At 42.4% G+C, this 26,725-nt stretch overlaps 1 protein-coding gene across 6 annotated transcripts in view; it reads right to left on the bottom strand.

Annotated features, from left to right (window-relative positions):
* Positions 1-26,725, bottom strand: part of DMD (dystrophin) — a 1,878,371-nt gene that overhangs the window by 14,384 nt on the left and 1,837,262 nt on the right. For all 6 annotated transcript variants that reach the window (XM_054566574.1, XM_054566573.1, XM_054566575.1 and 3 more), the window contains 2 exons: positions 11,406-11,649; positions 10,241-10,364 (listed from right to left, as the gene is read on the bottom strand). In XM_054566574.1, the coding sequence (XP_054422549.1) occupies positions 10,241-10,364; positions 11,406-11,649 (368 nt within the window). The remainder of the gene's footprint in view (positions 1-10,240; positions 10,365-11,405; positions 11,650-26,725) is intronic.

The following is a 26,725-nucleotide window of genomic DNA, read 5'->3' as shown; positions in this document are numbered from 1 at the left end:
ACATCCATGTCTCCCTCCCTCCCTCCCTCCCTCCCTTCTCTCTAAAAATAAATAAATAAATTCTTTAAAAAAACAACCCTCCAAGCTTACTAATCAGGGAACAACTACATAAAGGGAAGAAAAATCCCATGCAGGGATTTATCTATGTCATTATCTTCGGAGAAGAAAACTATACCTATTTTAAAGTTAAGATAAAGTTGACATAAGTTTCTTGTGCCCTACTAACAAATGTGAAACATTTTCCTCTGTCATAAAAATTACTATTAAACATCTGTGGTGTCTTTTCAGCACAAAAGAAAAGACGACTGTGACATTTTGCATTTATGCAGGTGAGGAAGGAGTGGAGACAGAGGCATTTTTTCCACTATTTGCCATTTAACCTGAAATACAAACAAAACTCAAGTACCTTTAAAGTCCAATGTAACAGGGAGAAATAAAAGTTGTACATGACCTAGTGATACACACATATATATATCTGATGAAATATTCATGTTCTAAGAACTGTGGATATGGGGTATAGTAGGGAGTTATGTTCTTTTCCTCTTTGCTGCATGGCACTACTTGATTATAAAATTGTTTTTGGAGGCTGATAAGTGGAAATGTTTTTTAAAACATTTTTCAGTATTTGTTTATGTGAGGAGAGAATAATGACGTGGAAGGCAAGAAGTTCAGGGATGGATGGTCTCCCTCTGGGAATGAGAGCCTCCTTGTAGGTTTTGTTGACCTGTGCTTCTACTGTTTATTCACATTTCCAAGAAACAGACCTTGCCCTGGCTGGTGTGACTCAGTGGACTGAGCACCGGCTTGAGAACTGAAGGGTCGCTGGTTCGATTCCCATTCAGGGCATGTGCCTGGGTTGCGGGCCAGGCCCCCCAGTAAGGGGTGTGTGAGAGGCAACAACACATGGATGTTTCTCTCCTCCTTCTTCCCCCTCCCTTCCCCCCTCTCTAAAAATAAATAAATAAAATCGTAAAAGACAGAAATAGAACTCAAGTGGTTTAGTGAGAGGGAAATGTCTTAAGCGGAAACAAAATGCTTTTGAACTGTGAAGGTCCTTGGAAACTAAATTTTCAAAAACATTTAGCTTTCTAATGGTGAAAAGAACTTCTTTTCAATCTCAATTTGTTCAGTATCCTGTCACTTTCATCCAAAAGGAGACTTTGCTTTCAGCGCATCAACTATAATGAATATACGTAAGGACGGCCTCAGGTATCCATCCGATTTGGAAATGACTGGAGAGCCAGTGATTGAATGACTTAAAGATGCCTGTCATTGCCTTTGCTCTACACCACTTGGATCTTCATCGATGATTATAATCCTGCATTTATTACTAACTTTTCATCCTTGCTTTTTAAGCACAAGCTTAAAGGATGCTTGGTAATGCTCACTGTTAAGACAAAGCCATACCCCAGGTGGATGGGAGACTGGATAGCATTTTTAGAGTGAAGGGTTAAGGACCCCGGGGCAGGCAACAACAGAGGAAGACAAAGCAAAACAACAACCCCCCCTGCTTTTGTGAGGCTCATAGTAACACATCATAGGAAACCTCTATGAAATACAAGGACAGGAAATGAGTGCTGAACAATTCAGGTCACAAGGTGGAAAAGATTACAGTATTTGTCCATCTGTCCCTCCCTCACCGCCCCCCCCCCGGCTTATATTTATGTTTTTAGAAATGAAAAAGATGAAATTCAGCATCTTGAATTTCTTTTTTCTTCGGAGTGTAAACTATCATTCTGGTAAAGTTGGAACGCATGAAATACTGCCAGGAAGAGCGGGATCCTGATCACCGCAGGCCCGATCACATCTTTGTTCTATTCCCGATGCAAACGTTTGCCCAACAGTGAAACATGAGGCATTGGTAAGGGCACCACGCCCACGTTAGTGAGAGTGTGCCTTACAGAGTAAATCTGAACCAACAGAGACACTCGTGAACGACGGTGTTAATGTTTCTAACAGTTTAATTATATCATACTGGAGCTCTAGGAACTCAGCTGTACTGTGTTAAGATTCAAGTACAGCCTTGACTGGTGTGGCTCAGTGGATTGAGTGCCAGCCTGTGAACCAAAAGGTCGCAGATTTGATTCCTAGTCAGGGCACATGCCTGGGTTGCGGGCCAGGTCCCTGGTGGGGGGGCGTGCAAGAGGCAACCACACACTGATGTTTCTCTCCCTCTCTTTCTCCCTCCCTTCCCCTGTCTCTAGACATAAATAAACGAAATCTTAAAAAAAAAAAAAATTCAGGTACGGTTCAGTAAAGTGACTGGCATTCCTGTCCCTGAATTATTTCAAGAATCAATTTCTAAAGTATAAACCCAATGATGTCAGCCTAGTTCATCTCTACAGACAAAGTATCATCTGTAAGTCTCAACTATACATGTCCAAATGTAAATGTGAAATTGGCTTATCTGTTTTAATGGAAAACTTTCACGGCAGCAATACATGTGCCCATTCAAACATTTTTGAGTGCCTGTTACATCCTAGGTAGTACAGGCAGTATAATCTTGTTTTCTTATTTTCTCAGTAAGTTTAAGAAATCCTTTGGGCTTAACTGATGTTTTAAGATTCAAAATGAGATTTATCACATATATGCATGAGTAGAGGTGACTCGACTCACTAAAAATCCTTAATCCCTAATATTTTGTGTGTCACAATATCCTGTAGAAGTTAAAACAGCTAGATTTTAAATGTCTAAAAGAGCTCATAAAAATTTAAAAGCAGTAAAGTTAGTTTATTTATTCAAATATTTATTAAAAGCCAACTCTATGCCAGGCAACGTTCTGAGTGCTCGGGTTATAGAAGCGAACAACCCCAAAGGCCCATTTCCATGGAACTCACATTCTTTTTCTCTTCTTTTAAAAGATTTTATTTATTTATTTTTCGAGAAAGGGGAAGAGAGGGAAACAGAGAGGGAGAGAAACATTAATGTTGGGTTGCCTCTCATGCGCCCCTACTGGGGACCTGGCCTGCAACCATGGCATGTGCCCTGGCTGGGAATCGAACCAGAGATCCTTTGGTTCACAGGCTGGCGCTCAATCCATTGAGCCACACCAGCCAGGGTGGAACTCACATTCTTATGCTGGTGCCCAGGTTAAACAAATACACACATCAATTACATATGTATGTCAGGTGATGGTAAACAGAAGAGAGGGTCAGTGAGGAAGAATCTTTAGAAAGGAGAGTCTTAGAAGGCCTCATGGATGAGGTACAATTGAGCAAAAACCTCAAGGACGTGAGGGTGTGGACCACGTAGATAGCTGAGAGAGGCACGCGGCAGGCACAGGGAACGGCAAAGGCCTGCTCAGACAGCGCGCTGCTAATGGTTGCGGCGCTCAGAGTTGGTCCGTGGTGACTCTGTAGCATTAACGCTTCCATTGGATTCTACTCCAAGGTGATTGCCACAAACGTGTGTAAATATCTTTTTTTGGATTATTAGCTGTCATGGCTTGTCTGAAGTTGATGCCAGAAAATGACTGAAACATTTTTTAAATGAATGTTTCAATATAAGGGAAGACACCATCAAAGTTAAAATATACCCTGACGTAGCATAATATGATAGATACTGCAGAAGTGAAAAGAAGTGAAATGACTTAAATTCAATATCTGTGAAAAAAAGGATAGTTTGCTATGGGCAAGATATGTACATACATGTTTATTGCTTTCAGATGGGAGTGGCGGCGGCAGACACACACAGATACAGACAGACATTGATTGGTTGTCTCCTGCATGTGCCTGATGGGGAACTGAACCTGCCACCCAGCCAGGGCTGGGCCAGTTATTTTTTAAGTCTTCTGAAACGCAGCATGATTTTAGTTAGGCTTTCTTGAAAGGATGATCTCCCACCTGACTCCTGTTTTCTCATTTCAAATGATGATTTTCCTACTTGCTTAAAAAGTGACTTGAGCCAGAACCTATGTAGCCTATGAAGAAGAGACACAAGAAACCTTAGTTCCGTATTGCTTACATCTAAGCAAACTACTTTCTCTTTGTACAAAAGGGAACTATGTACTAGAAAATTATTTTCTCTTACGGGGGTGGAGGAGGTGTATGAGCAAATATGCCTATCATTGTTTTTCTTTAACCAATTTCCAACTTGATGTGTAATTACCTCGTGACTTATGTCTTTCCTACCTTTCTCCAGTTTTTCAGAAGAAAAAAAAAGATTTATCCAGTACCTGATATTAGCTTCAGTTACTTTTAAAAATTATATTTGGGGTAGATGGTTTCACTTTTACATGAAAATGCTGGGTTCTTTAATTATGGTATACAATGATGATACTGATTATTAGCTGGTCACTGTTGAATGGTGGTGAAAGACATTAAAATTAGCAGCTAATATTCTTTCATCTCATTGTGGTTTTGATTTGCATTTCCCTGATGATTAGTGATGTTAAGCACCTTTTCATGTACCTGCTGGCCATCGGTACTGCTTCTTTGGAAAAATGTGTATTTAGGTTTTCTGTTTATTTTTTAACCCGATTTTTTTCTATTGAGTTCTATGAGTTCGGGTATTAACCCCGTATCGGATATATGATTTATAAATACTTTCTACCATTCCATAGGTTGCCTTTTCCTTTTGTTGATGGCTTCCTTTGCTGTACAGAGCTTTCTGTTTGATGTAGTCACACTTATTTTTGCTTTTGTTGCCTTGGCTTTTGATGTCAAGTCCAAAAACCCACCACCGAGACTGAGATCAAGGAGCTTACTGCCCATGGTTTCTCCCAGGGGGTTTATGGTTTCAGGTCTTATGTTCAAGCCTTTAATCCAGCTTGAGTTGCTTTTTCTGAACGGCACGAGATAGTGGTCTACTTCCATTGTTTTGCATGTGGGCGTCCAGTGTCCCCAATACCACTGACTGAGAATGTCCTTTTCCCACTGTATGTTCTTGGCTCCTTTGTTGTAAGTGAACTGATTATATTTCCATGGATTTATTTCTGGGCTCTACTTTGTTCTCTTGATCTATGAGTCTGTTTTTATGCTAATACCATCTTGTTTAAGTACTGTAGCTTTGTAATATAGTTTGAAATCAGGAAACATAACGTCTCCAGCTTTGGTCTTCTTTCTCAAGATTGCTCTGGCTCTGGGGGTTTTTTGTGGTCATGTTAGAAGGCAGTCCAAAATTGGGTTGGAGAGGAAGGTGGCTTTTGAATACCATGCTAAGGAGTATGAACTTTACTCTGTGAGCAAAAGGAGTCACAGACATACTTAAAGAGAAGAATAACATGCACTCTGAACGTTAGGAGAGTAACTGGAAACATCTAGAAGATGGCTTGGAAAGGGAGAGACCAAAAACAGAGAAACCAATTAGGGGAGTATTCATATTGTCTGTTTAGCTGATCATTTGATGAAGGCAAAATTTGAGCAGAGGCAGCTGAATTGAAGAGTTTTGCTCTTTTTAAAAATTTTATTATCATTATCATTATTCTTGTCCTCCCCTGAGGACATGCATATTGATTTTAGAGGGGAAGGGAGGGAGAAAGAGAGGGAGAGAAACAGTGAGTTTTGCTCTTTTTAAGAGAGGTAAAACAGACTGACCTCGATGATTTAATTGACGGTTGTACTGGCTAAAGAAAGTAAGGAAAGGGCCCTGGCTGGTGTGGCTCAGTGGTTGCGTGCTGGCCTGCAAACTAAAAGGTTGCCAGTTTGATTCCCAGTCAGGACACGTGACTGGGTTGCGGGCCAGGTCCCCAGCTGAAGGCCTGCAAGAGGCAATTGCTTGATGTATCTTCCTCCCCTCTCTCCCTTCCCTTCTCTCTCAAAAAATAAAATCTTAAAAACAAAGAAAGCAGAAAAGGGTTGGTTTTAGAGGGAAAGGGGATGGATGTTGCGGTGATCATATCATGGGGCATATACATATGTTCAAGATCATGTAGATGTATATATTAAATGTATGCAATTTTTTGTATATCAGTTATATTTGAAGGAAGCTAGAAAGTAAAAAGAAGGTAGGTAAAGGAAGAAAGTGTGGAAAGTGACTGCCTTTGTGTACTTTGGAAAATTGGTAGAGATGTTCTGGACCAGGATTTCAGACTGGGTTCTATTTTGATCCAGAAGATGCTCAGGAGAGAGGCCTGGCAATTTGGACTTAAAGCCAAGGAATGGCCGTAGAGCCCGGGAAGGGTGAAAGGGACGGAGAGAGCATGGTGGGAAAGCCTTCAGGGATGCGCTGAGAAAACTTTATCACCCCCTGTGTGGTAATTGGCTATACAATATTTAACTGTACTCCAATCAAGCAGCTAATGCAAACTGGGGAACATACCCAGGAACTGGCTTGACCACTTGTAAAATGGTCTAAAATGGCATGAAGTACGTAGGGAGGCTGGGGAAGTGTTCCAGATTAAAGGAGACTGAAGAGACATGGTAGCTAAGTGCACAGCATGGCCTTTGTTTCCTGAATGAAAAAAGCCAAAAGCTACACAGAATATTATTGCTACACAGATTATTATTGGAAGTAGGCCTATTTGAATTTCAATTATATATTAGATGATAGTATTGTATAGCATTAAATTTCCTGAGTGTGGTAATTCTATTGTAGTTACGATGACTATCTTTCACCTTGGAAGAGACACGTTGAAGGATTTAGGGGTAAAGTGTCATTCTGTATGAAGCATAATCATTAAATAGGTTAGTGAAATGAAAAACAAATCAACTATACACGTGTATAAGTATGCACATAAGACATAAATGAATATATATGGTATTTACAGAGATGTTAACATATAGATATGCATATGTAGATGTGACTGTAGAGAAAGCAAATGTGGCCAAATGTTGAATGAACTGCAGTTCTGCTGGAAGTTTGAAATCGTTCTAAATCAGCAGCTAAGGAGTCATCGGACAGAAGGAGTTCTTAGGAAGTCATGGGCGCCCGTGTTGTGTAGCTCATTGAAAGCCAACAGAACATAACTGTTCATTAATTTCTTTGCCTGTCTCTTCCAGTAGAATGTAAGCTTCATTAGGACAGCCTCCCAGTTAAAAACAAAAACAAAAACAAAAACGTTTAAACACATAGATGGCACACTGAGACTGACCGGTGATAAGTAGTTCATGGTTTGAGGAAGCACTCCCCCACTGGACGGATCGCCTGGTATGAATTCACCCATACCTCACTTTAAAGTCATTGGGGTTGTGTATTTAAAGAATGCAGCACTCTATCCAGAATATGATTCAGTGAATCCCAGCCTTATCACACACACACCTTCAACGCATGAGGATACCCATTGCATTTATTTACTTATTATTTTATTTTTTATTTTAGAAAGAGGGGAAAGGAGGACAAAAGGGAGTGAGACATCTATTGGTTGCCTTCTGTATGCACTCTGACCGGGGACCAAACCCACAAGCCAGGCATGCGCCCTGACCGGGAATTGAACCTACGACCTTTCGCTTTGCAGGACAATGCCCAACCAACAGAACCTCACCAGCCAGGGCCCCAATGCATTTATTTAAATACCTGTGTGCATCCTTCAAGAAGACAGCTGTTTTTTTTCTTCTTAAATGATATTGGCTTATACAGTTAAAAAAAAAAATCTTTGAATTCAGTCTTTTCTTCCAGAGAACAAACTGAACAACAGAGCCTATCCATTTTATATTGGCAAGTTATCTCTGAGCCCATCTCAGCCCGTGGAATACAGCACTTTTGTCCTTGTATTCAGATCTGCTGCCATAATCCTCTCAGCTCCACAAATCATCAGGACCGCAGGCTGGTACGTACTTTACTTGGGGTGCTTTCATGGGCACGCTGCCTCTTTGCCAGTGTTGAAAGGCCTAAATAATTAATGCCTCTAAGCACCCAGGGCCCTGAATCTCGCCGCGAAAATACGCGACTCAGTTTCACAGGCTTTGCTTACTTCAAAACAAGGGAAAAACCCCCGCAGTACGAAATAACAACAGCAGCCCTGAAACTCAGTTGTTTTTGGAATTTATAGACTTTTCAAAAGCATAGTATTTTTTTTATATGCTCAGTGATCTTTTGCAGTCACAACAGCAGTCCGTTGGCCCTATTCAGATCTCACCGGGAGATGGAGACTCGGGTGAAGAGCTTGGCCTAAATTACTAAGGTGTGGGAAAGCCAGGAAAATGCCCAACATTTTCCGTTGTTTCACAAAAGACGTGAAACCCGGCTTTCCTACAAGGTGTCCCTTCCACGGAGGGTGTCCCACTGCATGGGGTTCTTGAAGTTCATCAGGTCTGCGTCTCCTTCTCCTCAGACACGCCCATCTCCTTGGTGCCCTCACCTACCTTGCCCGATCTTGGCTGATTCCTAAGGGCCTCACCACTGTGCGCATCCTGGCCTCATCCGCTCCGGGAACCACCCCGCCACCGATTTCCATTTCCAGTCTTCAGTGGTTCACCAGGAGCCTACACCTTAGACGTAGGCACCCCTTGGAAGTAGTATTTTCCTCCCACGACGTCCAGCTTTTGAATCTTCCTGGCCGTGGCCCCTGATCGCTGCCCTACAACTCACACCCTTGCCGCTTTCTGTACCATCACTTTGGTAAGGTATTTTGCCTTTCTATATTCTACTCTCATGGAAGACCTTGAGTATACAGTGAATGCCTCACCATAGCACCATCCCTGGGAACCGAGCTGTAAGTGTGAGGGCTAAGGGAGTCATAGGTCTCTTCCTTTTTGTGACGGAAGGTCACGAGGGTCAGGCATGACCAGTTTAGGGCCCAGGGAAAAGGAAGCAGAGCCTGGGGCTGACTCATGGGGCGGGGCCTTAAGGGAGAAGGAGAAACTAGGGGAGCATGGACTGCATCTGTGGCCTTCATAGAATCCGCATCATGTCGCCTAGCTTGGCAGGAAAAACCAATAAGCAAATGGCTGTAGACCCCGTCATGCCATTTGAGCAGTGGCTTCATCACCCATGCGAAATGCTTTACTTTTTTGGCCTCTCTTTACCACGTCTGCTTTACGAGCGCCAGTTTTCTTAGCACCGACTCCTAAGTTTAGTGAAGGATGACACCAGACCACATAGAGCATCCCCTCAACAAATGCATCTTTTACCTAAGCCCTTGCCGTTACTTGGTCATGTTCCAAAAGTGTCTTTACTTTCCTCACACCTCACTCGTTTTCAAGAGTACCCGGTTTTTTATTTCACTGAAAAGACAGAAATCCTCCAATTTCTCTTCTCTGGGCAGGAGATGCTTTTTCAGAAGTAGAGGATGCATTTACAGAGACCCAGGGAGCTGTGATCTGTTTTCGCTTCCCCTGAGCCCTTCTCAGTACTTGCCCTGTTGCCCACACCTTCCTGGACCCGTGCCCGCTCCCCGCTCCCCGCTCCCCGCTCCCCGCTCCCCGGCTCTCCCATCACCCATGCCGAGGCCTTCCCCGAGGCCTCGTGCGCTTCAGCTAACAATGCGTGGAGCTCCTTCTCAGCTCTCCAGCCTGCCCTCGTACGCCAGCGACAGACCTGTGTTTTAACTTCTTTCCCCGTGTGACTTAGACCTGCCACTTCCTCGAACACAGCATGTCCGCAGTCGAAAGGCTCACTGTGTTCTTCCAACCAAACCCTCTCCCCTCATTTCCTTTCCTCACATTTTCCAGTCTCCTGGGCCTGGGGACTCCATTTTCGTTTTCAAATATCATGTCCTCCCATCCCGTCGCTGACGTGTCTCAAGCCTAAGCCCTCAGAACTCCCACAGTTTCTCCTAACTGGCCCTTCCTCCCATGACAAGTTTACTTTGGGCCGGACACGGCTGCCAGAATACATCTTCTGAAATATTTCTTACCTGGTTTATGATTTTCAACGGCCCTGACACTCACGAAAATGAGTCCAATGCCTCTGCACAACATTCACGTCAGGATGCCATGACCCCGACCTTCCTGTGTAGCCCGATTTTGCCGCTTCCTGCTCGGACCCTATCTTTGTACTATCGGCTCTTTCCTGCCCTCGGCCCAAGGTCTTCATCTCTCCACACTCAGTTATGCCATTCCGTCCGCAAGGTATGCTTGGTTTCTACGCCACCCTCTGGGACCCTTCACAAATATCAATTCATCACAAAGCCTACTCGCGTCTCCAGAATGAATGACACTTGAGTGCCACTCTGGCTTGTTCCGCATAACTGAATGGATGACCCTTTTAGGATTAGGAGTATGTCACTCACCTTTGTATCCCTATGGCATTTATGACAATGTCTTGTCCAGAAATGATATTAAATAACTTAGCTGATGATCTGAACCTCCCAGCAAACAGTTAAACATAACAAAATCCAGGAGTAGCTAAGAGAGACACTTACCCATGGATTCTGAAGTTTGACTGCCAACCACCCGGAGTAGCATAGGCTGGCTGCTGTCCGACCTCTGAAGAGAGGTAGAAGGAGAGGAGACCGTTGTACCATTCACCTTGGCCTCTGCTTGGGGCTAAGGTATCCAAAAGAAAACAGAATTATTTTTCATAGTGAGCACTCAAATAGAGAAATATAAAGCATTATAGACAGTCAGGACTCAGAAATTATGACCTTTCCTACTTAGAAACCTCCCAAAGATTGTTAAATTTGGGAAATTTCACTATTGATGGGATCCCTGGATGTTGTCTTTGTATCTGAAGTGTGCTGCTCCCTTATACGTTTGAAGAAATTATGGCTGCAGTGGGACAAGATATATAAAAATCAATCGACTAAATAGCTAGGAGGCCATGTGAGAACGGTGAGACTATGTGGGAGCACAGAAATGTAGTGGAGAGCTCATATTTTGTGAAGTATTAAGTGGCAAGATGGAGAGAACATGTTCCCAAGTTTGAAACTCCCAGAAAGCCAGGACCATGTGCAGGTAGGGCCTACTACAATGTAGTATCTTACTAGGTTTTCAATGGAGGCTTAAAAAAAATTATCTTTTAGAAAACTTAAGAAAAAACCCATAGGCATACCAGAAAATATTTGCTAAAAATTATTGCTAAAGAGAGTTCCATTTCAAGAGGTAAAATTTTCACTTTTAGAAAACTAGTGGAAACCTTTAGGTATTTTTTTTTAAAGATGAATATCAAATCAATCCAATAAAAACTATTTTTGTAAGCAACAATCATGAACAAATATTAATCAACACACTAGTTTTCCTCCTCATATCCCTCGCTATCCAGCACTTTGCTAGACACATACTAGACACACGTCAATTTAATGCTTGCTGCACTTCTCAAAAGGAGTTCTGACCCTGGCCAGGCAGCTCAGTTGGTTAGAGCATCATCCTGATCCACCGAGGTTGCGGGTTTGATCCCCAGTCAGGGCGTATACAAGAATCAACCAATGAATGCCTCAGTAAGCGGAACAACAAATTGATGTTTCTCTCTCTTTTCCTCTCTCTAAAAAGAGTTGAAAAGGAGTTCCAATTTTTTTTTTTTTAGTTTTGTTGCAGAGGGGACAAGTACATTTTTGTAAATGTGCCAAGTTAGAGGGATGTGGGCCTCACTTGCTCCAGCAGCTGCCTTAGTCTGTGTAACTGGGACTCCAGCTGTTTGTTGTGGTCTTCCAGGATTTGCATCCTGGCTTCCAGGCGGCCTTTGTGTTGGCGCAGGAGCTTGGCCTCGGCAATGAGCTCAGCGTCCCGGGGACTCTGAGGAGAAGTGGGCATCATTTCGGGAGGAGACGGCAGTGGGGACAGGCCTTTGTGTTCATGCTGCTGCTTCAGACGATCGTATTCTGCTTGCAGATTTCTGTTGGCATCAAGGAAGTAAAAAAAAAAAAAAAAAAAAAAAAAAAAAGGAAAAAAAGTAAGTTGAATATCATCACCAGATTTCATATAAAACGGCAGAGAGATGGCACCTGACCGCCAGCAAACACAAGAGCAAGCAAGAGAGAGGCACTTAATGAATGGATTTAGGATGACGGTCTTAGCAATGCTAAAGAAACCAAAATGAAATCAGAAGAGGCTGCCCGGTGTGGGAGGGGAGGTGCTTTTCAACCTTTTATTTTATACTAAAGGCCTTATGAGGGCTATGTTCAGACAAGTCAGCAGCACAGGATTTAATCGTTTGGTAAATACTTCTTTATAATGTCATGAGATTACGATTTTTATACCTCGATCAACCCTTTGGTTTGCTTTAAAAATCATCAAATATTTTCACCGGCAATGTGTAAGAACATAGTAAGAATGTACCCATGTACGCAGCACAGTGCTTTAATACATGTAACATTTGCCACATTTTCTTCAAAAAATGTTTTGAAGAAATAAAATATGACAGTTGAAGGTGAAGCTCTCCCACATGCCCTGCTCAATACCCTATCGGCCCCTCCTCACCATCGCCCCCGTCCTGCGTTCCGAGTCCGTCATCGCCACGAACGTAGCCACAAATATTAGGATGCACTTAATAAAGATGCTGACATTCGGCTGTTTTTTACCTACAAAAATGGCCATTTCATGGAATTCAATCCAACAGCATTCTTTTTCACGTTCTTAAACTTTACGTTTAAGAACTTCACGTTTAAGAATGTACATACCATTCTAAGAGTTGCTTTTTGCCTTCAACACCGTTTTGGAGATGTATCCATGTCGATACATAATAGTTCACGATTTTAAGTGCTGTAAGGTATTACTCTGCTGCTTGAATATGCCAACAACATTCTCCTGTCAACGGACATTTAAGTTTCCAACTCTTCGCAATTACACAATGCAATGACCTTCCTTCTACCTGTCTCCTTTGGTACCTGTTTAAGAGATTCTTTATAGAACATACCTAGAGGTGGAATTTTTGGGTTCTAGCCACACTAACATTGCTGTATGTTACCAAATTGCTGTCTTAAGTGGTCTTACCCTCTTACCAGTAGCGAACGAGGTTTTCCATCAACCCACATCTTCATCAAATACTTGGGACTACTGAACATTTAAGTATTCACCAGTCTGATGGCTGCATTTTAATTCGCATATCCCTGAGTGTTGGTGAGGTTGAACTTCTTTTGTGTTCATTGGTTTTTCATGTTTCCTTTAGCCATTTCCCCACTGAACCGTCTTTTTCTTACTAAAGTCCTGGATAGACTGTGGATGCTTACTCCTTTGCCAGCTACGGGCACAACAAATACTATTCCCTACCCATATCCCAGCGTCGCTTCTCTGCAATCTGTCCATGGTCTCCTGTTGTACAAAAAGCTTAGGTTTCAATATATCCCTCCATGTTTTCTGCTTTTTACATTTTGCTTAAGGGATTCTTCCTTACACTTACGTTTTAAAGTTTAAAATTTTGTTCTTCACATTTACGACTTTACCCAGACTCTCTTGGCCTTGTGTAAACATGTGGTCTACTTTGACTTCCCCCCACCGATAACTTCTTAAGCCGGCCCCGTTCACTGTGTGGTTCCTTTCCCCAGTGATTTCCAATGGCACCTCAGTAATACGTCAAGAGTCTGCATAAACACACAAGTGTGCTTCTGAGCTCTCTATTCTAGTTCACTGGTTTCTTTGCATGTGCCCTCCCCGCGCAGACGCCGCACCACAGCTCTGAATAAGTGGGTGTCTGGTAGGCACTCCCATTCCCACATTGTTCTGCCTTAAAATTGTCTTTGCTCTTCACACCCCTTTGATCTTCCTTGTGATTTTAGTGTCACCTTTTCATATGAAAATCCTTGGTGAAATTTGGGGTTTGAATTACACTGAATTTATTGGCTAAACTGGGAAGAAACAGACTTCATGTTTTTGAGTCATCACATGCAGCAACGTGGCGAAGCTCTTCACTTCTTCCAGTCTCATTTCATGTCCCATAATAATGGGGAATGTACTGTGCCTTTTCCTCTAGCTTTTCAGGCTCAACGCTTAAATCATTACTTTTGATTTTTTTATGCTCTTAATAAATACATTTGGGGTTACAGATTTCCTCCTTGCTTTAGAATTGCGGGGAATACAATTCCCATGGAGGACACATGCTATTTGATACCTGGTAACTGATTAGATCTCTTTGATATCTTTTTACCAGTTACAATAAATACCAAAGTAAGATGACAGATTTCTGTTGTTCACAGATGATATTTTATCAGGTGAGAAAACTTCCTATCTACAGATGTGGGTGATCTGTATCCATGAGAAAAGACCTGAGATGGCAGGTGAGGCAAGGAGAGTTTTCTCATGGTCCAGTTGGAGAAAGTAAGATGATCTCACGATCAGGTTCCCTACCAGGAAGACATCTCCTGTTACTCAGTATCTGGGGCAGGGAATGGCATGCCTTCCAAAATGCTCAGTTTCAAAATGCTGGAGCTCTACATTAAACAAGAACTAAAATCCATTCTGGTTTTTTTTTTTTTTTTTTTTTTTTGGAAAAAGCTCCATCCTGTACCTAACATACAAGTTTTCTAGGAATTTGTTTAAAGTCACGTAGGAAATCAATGTATGATCTTTTTCATCTACAGGAATATAACTTCCTATCGGTCTTGACTAAAATCCCATCAGCTCTCAATCTTCAAGGATAGTGGTGTGTGTAGTTTGTTCCATAGCTGTCTGCTTTGACAGAGCAGTAATAAGTAGAGATTTATCAGCATAAGTTTACCCTCAGCCAGATTCTGTGTATTCGCCCCCATCAGTGAAATCTGATCTCTGACCACTTAACTGACAGTCATCTAAATGTTTCTGTGAGCTTGAAGCAGCATCCAATGTGCACAAGGTTTCGCCCGGAGGAATTACCTTCTATTTTCTTTTTGCCCTGGCAGTGTTCACTAAAAAATTCACCTTCGTTGACGGGTCCCAACTGGTAACACCTTTTAAAAATTTTATTTATTTTTAGAGAGGAGAAAGAGAGGGAGAGAAACATCAGTGTGTGATTGCCCCTCACGTGCCCCCTACTGGGAACCTGGCCCACAACCCAGGCATGTGCCCTGACAGGGAATCGAACTGGCGACCCTTTGATTTGCAGGCTGGTGCTCAATCCACTGAGCCACACCAGCCGGGGCTGGTAACACCTTTTTATGTAGAGTCCTATTCAGGATTCTTCTTTCTCCTATAGTGGGTCAGTCCTGTGCAATGTTCTTTTTGAAAACATTGTGATACTACCCTGAAGTGCTGTCTAAAAACAAATGATTACTATCTTGCCATCTACTTTTCACATAGGTACTGATATTTTCTAGAGAAGTCTTCCTTGGTATCTTGGTCCTCTGGGTCTACATGCCTACAGATCTCTCCTTTAATGAGTTATTTCTAAGTGCCTTTGTTCAGAAGACATGGTTTAGTATATACAACACATTACATTTCTGTTTTTATGTTTTTCAGTGAAAAGCAGAAAAGGTCATTTGAATCAGCCAGGGCTTCCCAAAGCTGAGCTGTAAAGAATACCAATTGCTCCTAAGTAGAGCTTTCTTGCCTTCCCAGATGTTTGAAATGTCTCTCGGGAGACCATTTCCTTAAAAACTCACATCCTTCTTCAGTTCTGGAAGATTTTCAGCTATTATGGCTTCAAACATTGCTTCTCTGCCATTTCCTCCATTCTCTTTTCTGAAATTTCTATTAGGTATATTTTAGAGCCTTGTGGTCAATTTCCAATTTTAACCGCTTGTTTATATTTCTTCCCTTTCTCTCCTAGTGCTGTGTACAGGAAAGGCGTCAGAACCATCTTTTAGTTCCTTTATCTTCTGTGACTGGGTCCTCTCTGGAATGTATCCTGTCTATTGGGTTTCGTAGCTTCAGTGATGATAGTTTTTATTTCCAAAGATGTCTTTTTCAGATCCATCTGTTCTTCATCTATTTCTGTTTCTTAGTTTCTTGTTATTTTTAAATAAATGGTGTCTCCTGAGTTATGTCTTTGAACATCCTAAATGTACTTACATGCCACTCTTGTCGTACTGTTTTATCATTTCACGCTCATCTAGGCTTGCATCTTCTGATGGTCACTGTGGAGGGCCCAGCTCACCTCTTAATGTGTTTTGGGTTTTGGTTTGAGACACATTTCGAAAGGGATGGAGTGTATGCGTTTTCTCTCCTGCTGAACTCACCTCTGTCCATCAAGTGGTTTGGGGGCGGTTACCACCTGCCACTCGGAGGCCTCTAGCCTGTAAGAGCTAGATCTGATGTCGGTCACCTACAGCAGCCACACTGAACGACATGCGTGCACGTACTGTGAGTTTCCTCTCCAGGTAGCACTGTTCACGTCCTGGTATGAAGGCTCTGACGCTCTCCTTCCCAACCACACTCCTCACCTCTTCCCCAGGCCGGCCACGGGAGGTCCAGGGCTGGCTATGAGCTGGAGTGCCCTGCAGCAGTCCAAACTGTTCTTTTTTTTCAGTTTCCTTTCCAGTGTAAGCGTGCCTATGCATGGGCCTCTCCAGGTGTGTTTTTGTGCGGCCCTGATTTCAAATGCCTGGCTCTGGGCCCCCACCCTGCAAGGAGACGAAAGCCCACTCTGCCCTGCATTCCCCCTCCCCCCATTTCCAGTCCACAGAGATGTCTGTCTTATTTTAAAGCCCAGCTATGTCTTTTTCATGTTTGTTTCACTCCATATATTATCTACCGCTGGGTAACTGGTAGGAGCTAAGGATGATACCGTCAAGCAAGGGCTAACGTGATCCTACTCAGGAGCCTACCAGGACATGTTGGTTCCATAGGTGTGTGATCAATGGCCCCTCAGTAGTCATTCAAATCTAAATTCACCAGAACAGGATTAAATGAGCCACACGAGTACCTTTCTCTGAAACAATCGTGGCACACATACATCTCCTACTAAACTCAGGAACAAACTTGATTTTGCGAGACTAGTTTTTCTTCCTGAAGTTCTGAGGCAGGACAAGCTGTCCTGCCAAAAGTCTGAGAAGTCAGAACTAGCTCAAAAGAGAGGTTCCCTTGGCCAGGAACCAAGTAAAATACAATGTTCTCTGATTTGAGTCTAAAATCTCTTTTAAAGGTATTAACAAATGTTCACAAAGATTATTAAGAATTGATGTTCAAGGGGTTGAAACAGAAAACTTTACTAAATGTTGCTTAATAAATGCGGCACTGAGGTAGGGCATATTTGTGTTAGGGGCTGGGAAATGAAGTCATTTGCTTGTATTTCAAACACGTATGCCAGTACCTTTAAGAGTATATCCTAATGCTAGATTGCTTGGATGCAGTATTTATAAAGCACGGGAGATCATTCCCATAAAGGATCAATGAGATACTTACCACTGTTCCAAAGGGAGTTGTTTTCAAGCTTAACCACAAGGACACATTTTACGCACTTTATTAGCTGGCTATCAATTTATGTTGTTACCAATACATATTTGGCTTTTCCTGAGGTTACACGTGTACACCTCACCCTGACTGATTCTCTAATTATTAGAATGTAAATGGAGTCATTTCAATACAGATGAATATATGTCAGCGATCAGACCACGAGTCCACAGAGAATCTATTTACGTTCTTGATTATGTTGTAAATTATATTTCTCTGGTAGCTCCCTCAAGAACACTAATTCAAATTCACTGCACATGGCTCTGTCGCCACAATTTCTTCCTGCAGCTAGTCATCCTAAAAAAAGTCTCCCATCCATTATTAATTTCTTATTCTCCACAGAGCTTCAAAAAAAAAAAACCCCTCCATTCTCCAATTACGTAGATGTAGCTGATGAAGTTTGTGCCATCAAGTGTATAAACGTGGTTGTCCAGATACAAAGTTACATTAAAAAAAAAAATTCTAGCCAAGAAGCAATTTTCCTAACCAAGTAATGGATAGAAGAGATGAATCCCACCGCCCTTACCTCTGCCTGCTGAAAACATGAACTCTCCTGGCCCTGCCAGCAATCATTACGAGCCACACGTTCGTTATGATAAACAACATTAGAACAACCTTGGTGTAACCCCTATTAATTTACAGAGACCAAATGTTTCCAAAGCATGTCATCTACCGTTTCAATGCAACTTTCCTACTATGTGTAATTATGTAGTCATATAATGGTATTTTGAAATAAAGAACCGAAGGTCACTTTCCACTGGTGAGAGCCTCTGAAACAGGATCACACATTAAAGAGTGCGCCAAAGCACGCACACGTCCTGCGTGTATTTCATAAAGTGGGAACAACTATTCTCTAGTTTTACCCTCATACAATATTAAAAGCAGCTAAATCATATCCACCAATCTGGACTCAGGCAAATGTAGTAAATCACAGAGACTATTACAGCCACTGTAAGTCTAGCAAATTAGCAATTTCTAAAACAAAACCAAAAAAAAAGAATAAAGACAAATTTTGCAAGCATGATGTAGTTTGAAAACTGAGAATTACACAGAGCCTTTTCAAGGATAATAAAAATACTTAAGCTATACTGTAAAATTTTATCCAACACAAAGTTAAAAACACCCTTAAACTATTTGGGAAAAGACGTGCGTGCGCCTTGGCATTACCAGCATTAATTAGGAGAGGCTCACAGGGCGAAAGTTAAAGTATGCATATTTTAGGGCTGTCTTTAGCAAAAGAGTAAAAATGTCAGGGCTACCCCAGGCTCTCGTTTCTAATTGTTTTCTCTTAACGCTGTCCCTCTCTCCTGCATTCGGAGCTCCTAATTCCAACCCCTTTCCTACCGCAATTTGCTCAGTGTAAAGGTGTTATATAGTAGTCATTTAAGCCTTACTGGGACTTTATGATAATGTGCCATTTCTTCCAATGATATCTGCATTTTAAAGGAGATGCTGAAGCACGAAAGGAAAAAGAAGATAATTTTGCATGCCTTCTCCCACCCACGGCTGAGGAGGGACTTGGAGGAGCATGGTTTCACGTCCACACTCAGGCCCTGTCACTGTCTGAGGCCAGGAAACTCAGGGCAGCGCGCTCTCTCCAGAGCGCTTGGGGGCCCGCGTGTGGTTTGTCTTAGGGCCCTGCCCGGCAAGGCTGGTTATTGTTACTGTTGTTACTCCTTTCTCTAGATAAGTAACAAGCATATAGAGAAACTCAGGTGTGCTGAAAACTTCCTGTTAAAAGAAAGCACTTAGGTAAAAGCCATCTACTAAGACTTACTGAGCTTGACAGAAAATAGGTCGCGCTCAGAAAGGGAGTCATCATTGAATATTTGCTCTCTGTATATATACGTGAGTTACAGCCCTCTAGTCTTTATTAGAGATGCCCTTGAATTTGGAAATTATTGTCTATTTTCCATCCTCTGAACAAAAGGAAATCTCTGACTTAAGATTACTAGGATGAGATTTCCTAAGATCTGACAAAATCTGTTAAGCATGCAAAATCATCAAATTGTGTGTGTAGATTACTGCTGTAATAAAATATTTGGACCAAGTCTACAGGGCTAACATATGTAGATGTGCTCCATTCAGGGGCTATGCCTGTGACACAGCCGTCTATATCTTGCGTGAATTCCAAGAGACAGACATCTGATAATATCAGTTAACTTGGGTTTCTTTATCTTCACTGATCGAGATATTTTTCACAGATTCCGGATGAGGGACCAATACATTATTGTCTATGGACTAAATATATGAATCAGAAGTTCAACACAAGAATTCATAAAAAGTCCTGGTATACCTGGAAATAAGGCATACAAACAAAACCTGAGACAGAAACGACAGTAGCTAGTCTTCGCCATTCAAAAGCACACTAGGACTGGACAGGTTTTAAAAGGGAGGACCGTCTAGTCCCCAGGAACAGCACCGTTGCGTAATATGTGTTTCAGTTTTCAGACAAATATAGTGAAGGATGAAACTTCCATTGTCTGTGGTCAGCAAAAAGCTAAACCAGTCTCTAGGAGAGTCATAATTTTACAAGCTTTGTGTGTCCAAGGCTTGAGTCCCTCCTGAGTAGTTAGACTTGGCCTTCATTCTCCCAGTAAATTCATCTTGATGGCCTAGTTTTCACTCCCTGGCACACACTGCTGGACATGCTTGCCATACCTGAGCCTGTGGCCTCGTCTATTGCAGTCATGAAAACTACACAATCGTTTCCTTAAAATAAGTCTCAGTACTTGCACATGAATGTTCACGGCAGCATTATTCAATCCATAATAGCCGGTAGGTGGAAACAACCCAAATGTCCATCGACTGCTGAATGGAATGACATTCAGTAATAAAAAGAATGAAGTACTAATACAGGTTCCAACACAGATGTTCTTTAAAACACTATGAAAAACACCAGTTACGGAAGACCACATCCTGTATGGTTTATATGATATGTCCAGAATAAGCAAGTCCATAGAAACAGAAAGCAGATCAGTGGTCAGCAAGGGCTGGGGGACGGTTGTTTGGGATGAATAGAGAGTGACTGAACATGACTATGGGGTTTCTTTTTGGGGTGAGGAAAGTGTTTTGAAATTCGTTCTGTGATAATGTTGTTCAACTCAGTGAATAGCCTACTAACCAGCGAATTTATGCTCTTTAAATGGGTCAACTGTATGGCACACACACTGTATGTCAACACAGCTCCTGAACAAAATTAACAATAAGTTCTAGGGCCAAGGTCAATATGGTGGAGTAGGTGGATCCTGAACTCACCTTCTACCACAAACACATGAAAATTGCAGTGAAACGTAGACCAGCCATCACTGAGAATCGCCCGAAGGCCAGCTGAACAGAAGTCCTAAAACTAAGGCTATAAAGAAGCCGCGTTCAGATGGGTGGAGGGACAGGGACGCAGTCCAGGCAGGTCCCATGCCCACAGAGTGGTAAATGACGACCAGGAGAGAGGTCTCAGCCACGGTGGCCCCACCCTGAGGAGCGATGGGGTCCAAGCCCCACATCAGGCTCTCCAGCCTGGGGGACCAGTGCCAGGAAGAACAGCCCCCCATGAAATGTGGCTTTGAAAACCATCAGGGGTTATATCCGACAATGAGGAAGAACAGCGGGACACCAAGGTGCCGCTCTTGCAGGGCTAACGAACAAACTCACCGGCTCAACCTTCCAACACAAATGCAGCCGGTTAAGAAGCGCCTGGCTCACACGGGGAGGAATTAAATTGACTAACTTCAGGGTGAGGACTGGAGGGACAGCAATCAGGGACCCTCCTGGGGAGAGCCACACAGGCGGGCACATCTGCTCCTTTGTATCTTTTGCTGTGGTCTCCTTCCACCTGGCTGGCCCGCCTCAGGGGGTTGCCAGATCTGTCACTCTCCTTTGACCTGGCTGACACCGCTCTGCCTGGATGGCTTCAGACCTCCCACACACGTGGAAGCCTATTCCAAGCGCTCCCAAGCCCAGCACAGGCCACTGCGGGCCTCAGCTCGCGTTGTAGCTCCTACCAAATGGCCCTAAGCTTGGTACAAGTGGCAGCCAGCCTCAGTTTGCATCGTAGCTCCCACCACAGGGCCCCAAGCCCGGCAAAAGTGGCGGCCAGCTTAGGCCTGACCCAGATCCCCTCCCAAGCAGCGCCAAACCGACACCCCTGAGAGGCGGCCTTGGTCGCACCAAAGTGACTCCTGCTGGGTGGGGCCGGCCCCTATGCACCAGGTTATCTGCAGCAGTGAGCTCTTTGACAGAGATCTTTTAGCAATGTGTTTTTGGATCTGTCTTTTAGGGTAAAGGCAACAAAAGCAAAAATAAATGGGGCTACATCAGCCTAAAAGCTTTTGCACCGTGAAAGAAACTGTCAACAAAATGAAAAGACAATCTACCAAATGGAAGAACATATTTGCAAATGGTACATCTGATAAAGGGATAATGTCCATAATATATAAAGAACTCATATAAGTAAACATTAAAAAAACAAAACAAAACCCAATCTGATTAAAAAAATAGCAAAGGACCTGAACAGACACTTCTCCAAAGAGGACATACAGATGGCCCAGAGACATATGAAAAGATGCTCAACATCACTAGTCGTTAAAGAAATGCAAATTAAAACCACAATGAGCTATCACCTCACACCTGCCAGAATGGCCGTCATCAATAAATCAACAAACACCAAGTGCTGGCGAGGCTGTGGAGAAAGGGGAGCCCTCGTGCACTGTTGGTGGGAATGCAGCCGGTGCAGCCACTGTGGGAAACAGTATGGAGATACCTCAAAAAACTAAAACTACCATATGACTCAGCACTCCCACTTTTCTAGGTATTAACCTGAAGATATTAAAAACCACTCATTTGAAAAGGTATATGCACCGCTATGTTCACTGCAGCATTTTTTTACAATAGTCAAAATATGAAAGCAACCTAGGTGTCCTCCATCAATAGATGAGTGGATAAAGATGTGAAAGAGCTATATATATCACGGAATATCACTTAGCAATAAAAAAAATAATGAAATCTTGGCACTTCTGCTAACATGGATGCTCTAGAGGTCATTATGCTAAGTGAAATAAGTCAGACAGAAAGATAAATACTTTATGATCTCACTGATATGTGGAATCTACAAAACAAATGAACAAATAAAAACAAACTCAAAATAAAATAGGGAAGAAATTGGTGGTTGCCAGAAGGAAAGGGGGAGGAGGGAGGGTTGAAAAAGTTACAAACTACAAGTTTTACAATAAGTCATGGGGATGTAATGTATGAGGAATATAGATAATAATACTGTAATAACTATGCATGCTGAGACGGTTACCAGACCTATTGTAGTGATCACTTTGTCAGCTATGTTAATGTCTAATCATTGTTGTACACCTGAAACTAATAACATCATAGGTCAACAATAAGTGAAGATAAATTAAAAGAAAAACATCTCAAGAAATAATAACTAGAAAAAAATGGACTGATGTGTGGGTTAATTCATAAATTCCTGGAAAAAAGGCGGGTTCTAGATTCAAAATCATATTTCTCATAGCACAGATTATTCCCCCAGCGAAGGCAATAGTTTTCGAATGCTCTTTCCTACTATGGAGGAATCAAATTTAACCCATGTACATAAAAGAAAAATGGTGTGTACATGCCTGAAGAATTATCTATGCAAACACTTTTCAATATTTTCAGATGATGAATTTGAAGAGCCTAAAAGTAAGCCCAAGATGCTCAAGTCTGGTTTAACCTAAACAACTTAGATGTTTTGAGTCTAATAGAAAATGACATGACAACCTGAACAGGTATATTAAGGGATTTGGGGAAAGAGCGAAAACATAAGAAACAAGAAAAATAAAGACAACAGCTGAAAATCAGCCAAAAGATCCAACAGGAGGAGAATGTTCAAGCGTCTTCATCCATTCATTTAATCAACACATTTCTATACCCAGCACTACAGAGATAAAGATATATGACATACTGTCCCTTACCCTCAAAGAGCTCACCTTGTAGTGTGTGGGATATTGTTTAGTTTAATCATGGTGACAAACTTTGCAGTAATGTAAAAGGACTGCAAACCATTCTCACTGCTAAAGCTAAAAATACAGGCTGTTTCTATCTTTGAAATAACACCGAGAAATTAGAGGAAAGGAATGAGGTGGATTTCCCTATGACCCGTAGTTAGCAGGCAGAGTGGTACCCAGAAGGCAACCCAGAAATTGGAGATACAGAGAGAAAGCGGCCAACTTTAATTATTAAGATAGTTTTTTAAAAAAGGGATGAGTTTAGGCCTCTGCACAGCAGGAAACTGTTTCTAACTGGGCGTGATCAATCATAATCAGGCACATAATCGAGGTAGGCCCTTGGCCCTCCTTCCATATACTGTACATCCAGTCTCTTCCTACGAGGCCTCTATCCTCTGCCTAAGCTTCCCACACCCCTCTGACCCATTTCTCCTCAATCCAGACAGATTTCTCTTTTAAACTCCTCACCTGTCTTTTCAACAGTCCCTTGGATGTTTCCATTAGTCATGGGCTCTGTGAGCTGGAACTTGCTAAGCACCAAGCCACACAAGGTTGATATATTATTTCTCCTCTTTAACATTTCAGCACCAGAGAAGGAATCAGCTTACTCAAGCAGCATTACACAGGACCATATACTAGCTACACAGCTTTTAAATGCATACCTTAATCTTCTGTGGAGATGGACTCTATAACAGAAATGCTATACCTGTTGTAAAGAGGGAGAAATATCTTCCCATTGTTGGTAATACACTTTCATATCACAATCTGGGGGCGGCCTCAGGTTAACAATTGGCCTTTGCATCTAACTACTGACAAAGAGTCAGCAGTCATTGTTATAGAGGCAAAAGCTGCTGTCTTTGGTAGACATCCTTCGAAATTCAGTTAACAGCAATTAAGAATGCCATACAGCAAGTACATTTTGTCAGGTTAGTGATGGTTGGTACAAAATTTGTCAAATTTTTGTCGGTACTTTGGAAAGCCAGGTTATTCAGTGAGATATTTTGTAAAAAGAGTACAAAGAATTTTCTATGTTCATGGGAGATGATTTATTGCCTACCTCTGGATTTTCTGGAATAAATCATTCTGGTCTCTAGGTTTATAGGGCTCTACTGCTAGAGCATATCAAAAGTCACTTTTGTGAGAAAAACCCAGGCTTCGCCTGCAGAGACAGCTGTTAGAGCTACTCCCTCAGGAGTCCCCGGAAAGGCAACGGCTAGGCTTCTCGACACCCAGCTGCGCGCTTTCCTCGCCTGGTTTTCAAAGTTTAGTACAAACTTGGATTTCTCTTCTGTAGAATTTATTGGTGTGGCAATGGTGAATAAAATTACATAGGTTTCAGGTGTACAATTCCGTAATACTTTATTTGTACGCTGTATTGTGTGTTCACCACCCCAAGTCAAGTCTCCTTCCATCACTGTTTCCTATCCCCCTCTTCACCCTCTTGTACCTCCCCCAGCCCCCTTTCCCTCTGGTAATCACCACACTGTTGTCTGTGTCCATGAGTTTTTTTGTTTTGCTTAATCCCTTCACCTTTTTCACCCAGCCCCCAAGCCCCCCCCCTTACTGAAGTGTGTTCCATAGAACATTATAATTGATCAAATATGTATAAGCAACATTGGACTCAAGAAAGCTCATCATGCTTTACTTTTTTGACTCAGTGCCCAATGACTCATGAATTTCCAACACAAGTGTTCCTAAAGCCTACCGATCCTGGGAATCCCTTTTCCTAGGCATATCTTATGACTCTGCAGAACACAACAGGGACCTTTATTCTTGGAGAACTGTAATCATTTCTTTGGTCTTGAATGGTAAGCTTTCCACAAGTATCCAAGGCCACTAGAAGCAGCCACATACAATTTCCTTTGTTCTTTGCTATAAAAATACTGACGAGGACACTAGTCAATAATCACGTCAAATGTGATACCGATCAAGAGTGCAGGACTGCCTGAGTTTGAATCCAGTCCCCGTTGCTTGGGAGCTGCATCATGCACACTCTGTGCCATGGAGCCTTTATCTGGAAGCAGCCTCCCCTTCATAGGGTTGCTGTGAGAATTAAAGATCTCACACGTTCTCACCGCTGTTCCTGTCTACAGCAAGCACTCCGATGACAGCTATTTGTTTTGTTGTTATGATTCAGAGCCAGGAAAGATGTGGTCTTTTCTTAGAAAGCTGCATGCTTCTGTCATGCAACATTAAATAGACAAATCATTGTGTTTCCTCTTATCCCCCTGGCTGCACAGGAGAGCAGACCAAATCTGAAGCTCAATTATATCAACTATGCTAATCCCTACCAGGTTTATTGATTTACTATTAATACTGCGGGAATCTTATTGCTATGTTTTTTTTTTCCAAGTCCTTTTTAGAAAGCGAACACATAAAATCAATATAGGAAATTTCCACTTGAATGTCCTTGGGCCAACAGAACACTGGATGCCCCATACAGAGTTCTTCTCTCTTCACTGACCTTTGCAAATGGGTAGCTTTTCCTGCGTGCACTCTGTTGTGTGTTGTGTTTTAATGATCATCTCCACGCTCCCCAATTAAAAAATTTCTCATCACCCGAGGTCCTCCCTCTCCTGTCTCCCCAGGCTCACTCATTTGCTGCGACCTTCCCATTTCTTCATCCCTTCTTCACTTACCTGAGAGACCCTTAGTTCAGAATCTGACCATCTTTTCAACAAATTGTTTCACTGTCATTCTACCAGGTGAAGCCTTTAGCTCCCTGCCTATGATTCTTTTTCTCAGTCTTCCCCTCCTCAAAGCAGAAAACAAAAAAACTTCACTGTCGATCGCTTGTCAGATAAAATCCAAATTCCTTAGTATAACATGCAAAGTCCTTTCAACACCTACAGCTCACTACTCCGTTAATCTCACTCTGCTCTGGCTGCACGCTACTCCCTGCCCCGCTGGTAGGGGAAGCTCATTCTTCCCCCCCAAAAAAAACTCCTATTCAGTCTTTACCATCAATTCCCTTTGTGACGGTCTCTCCAATCTCTCAGACAGTTAATCGCTGACCTCTGTGCCCCCAGAGCACTTGTAACACTGGGTTATAATTAGATGTTTATATTTTAGTGCCTTTTATTACATTTTGAGCTCCGGGAGAGTCGGAACTAAGGCTTATTCAGTTTTGTGGTCGTGGCAGTTTGAAAAACACACTAAGCATTCACTAACTAGCTGCTGAATTGAATGGAATTATATCCTTAGGCCTGGAAACTAACTAAAGAAACTGATGACTACAATCAATTCTGTAGCAGGATGGTCTGGTAAGGCAAGTCAGAGGAGGATGAGAGTTTTCATGGGGGACCGAAAACGGGAGACTGGATCGTAGGAACTGGAGCTTTTATCCGGCCTGTTGCAGGAGGCCGGCAGCTCTACCTGTTCATTCTGATCACCAGAGGGCACTTTCAGTTGCTGGAAGTATGACAGGGTCTCATGACTGTCCAGTTTCCTAGGCCAGGATTCGAGGCTCACCAGACAACAGTCTGAAATTTATTCTTATTTCTAAGATATCTGATTCTAAGAGATAGGACCCTGGAATGGAGTAACAACAACTCTAGTCTCTAAAGAAAACACCTATTTCCCATTTTAATAGATTTAGTATTTATACTTCAACCCCAT

The sequence above is a fragment of the Pteronotus mesoamericanus genome, unplaced genomic scaffold (assembly GCF_021234165.1).
Source record: "Pteronotus mesoamericanus isolate MK-2021 breed Mesoamerican mustached bat unplaced genomic scaffold, CSHL_Meso_final contig_173, whole genome shotgun sequence".
In the NCBI taxonomy this organism is placed as follows: domain Eukaryota; kingdom Metazoa; phylum Chordata; class Mammalia; order Chiroptera; family Mormoopidae; genus Pteronotus; species Pteronotus mesoamericanus.
Note: the sequence above shows the minus strand (reverse complement) of the source record. Positions and strands in the feature narration are given on the sequence as shown.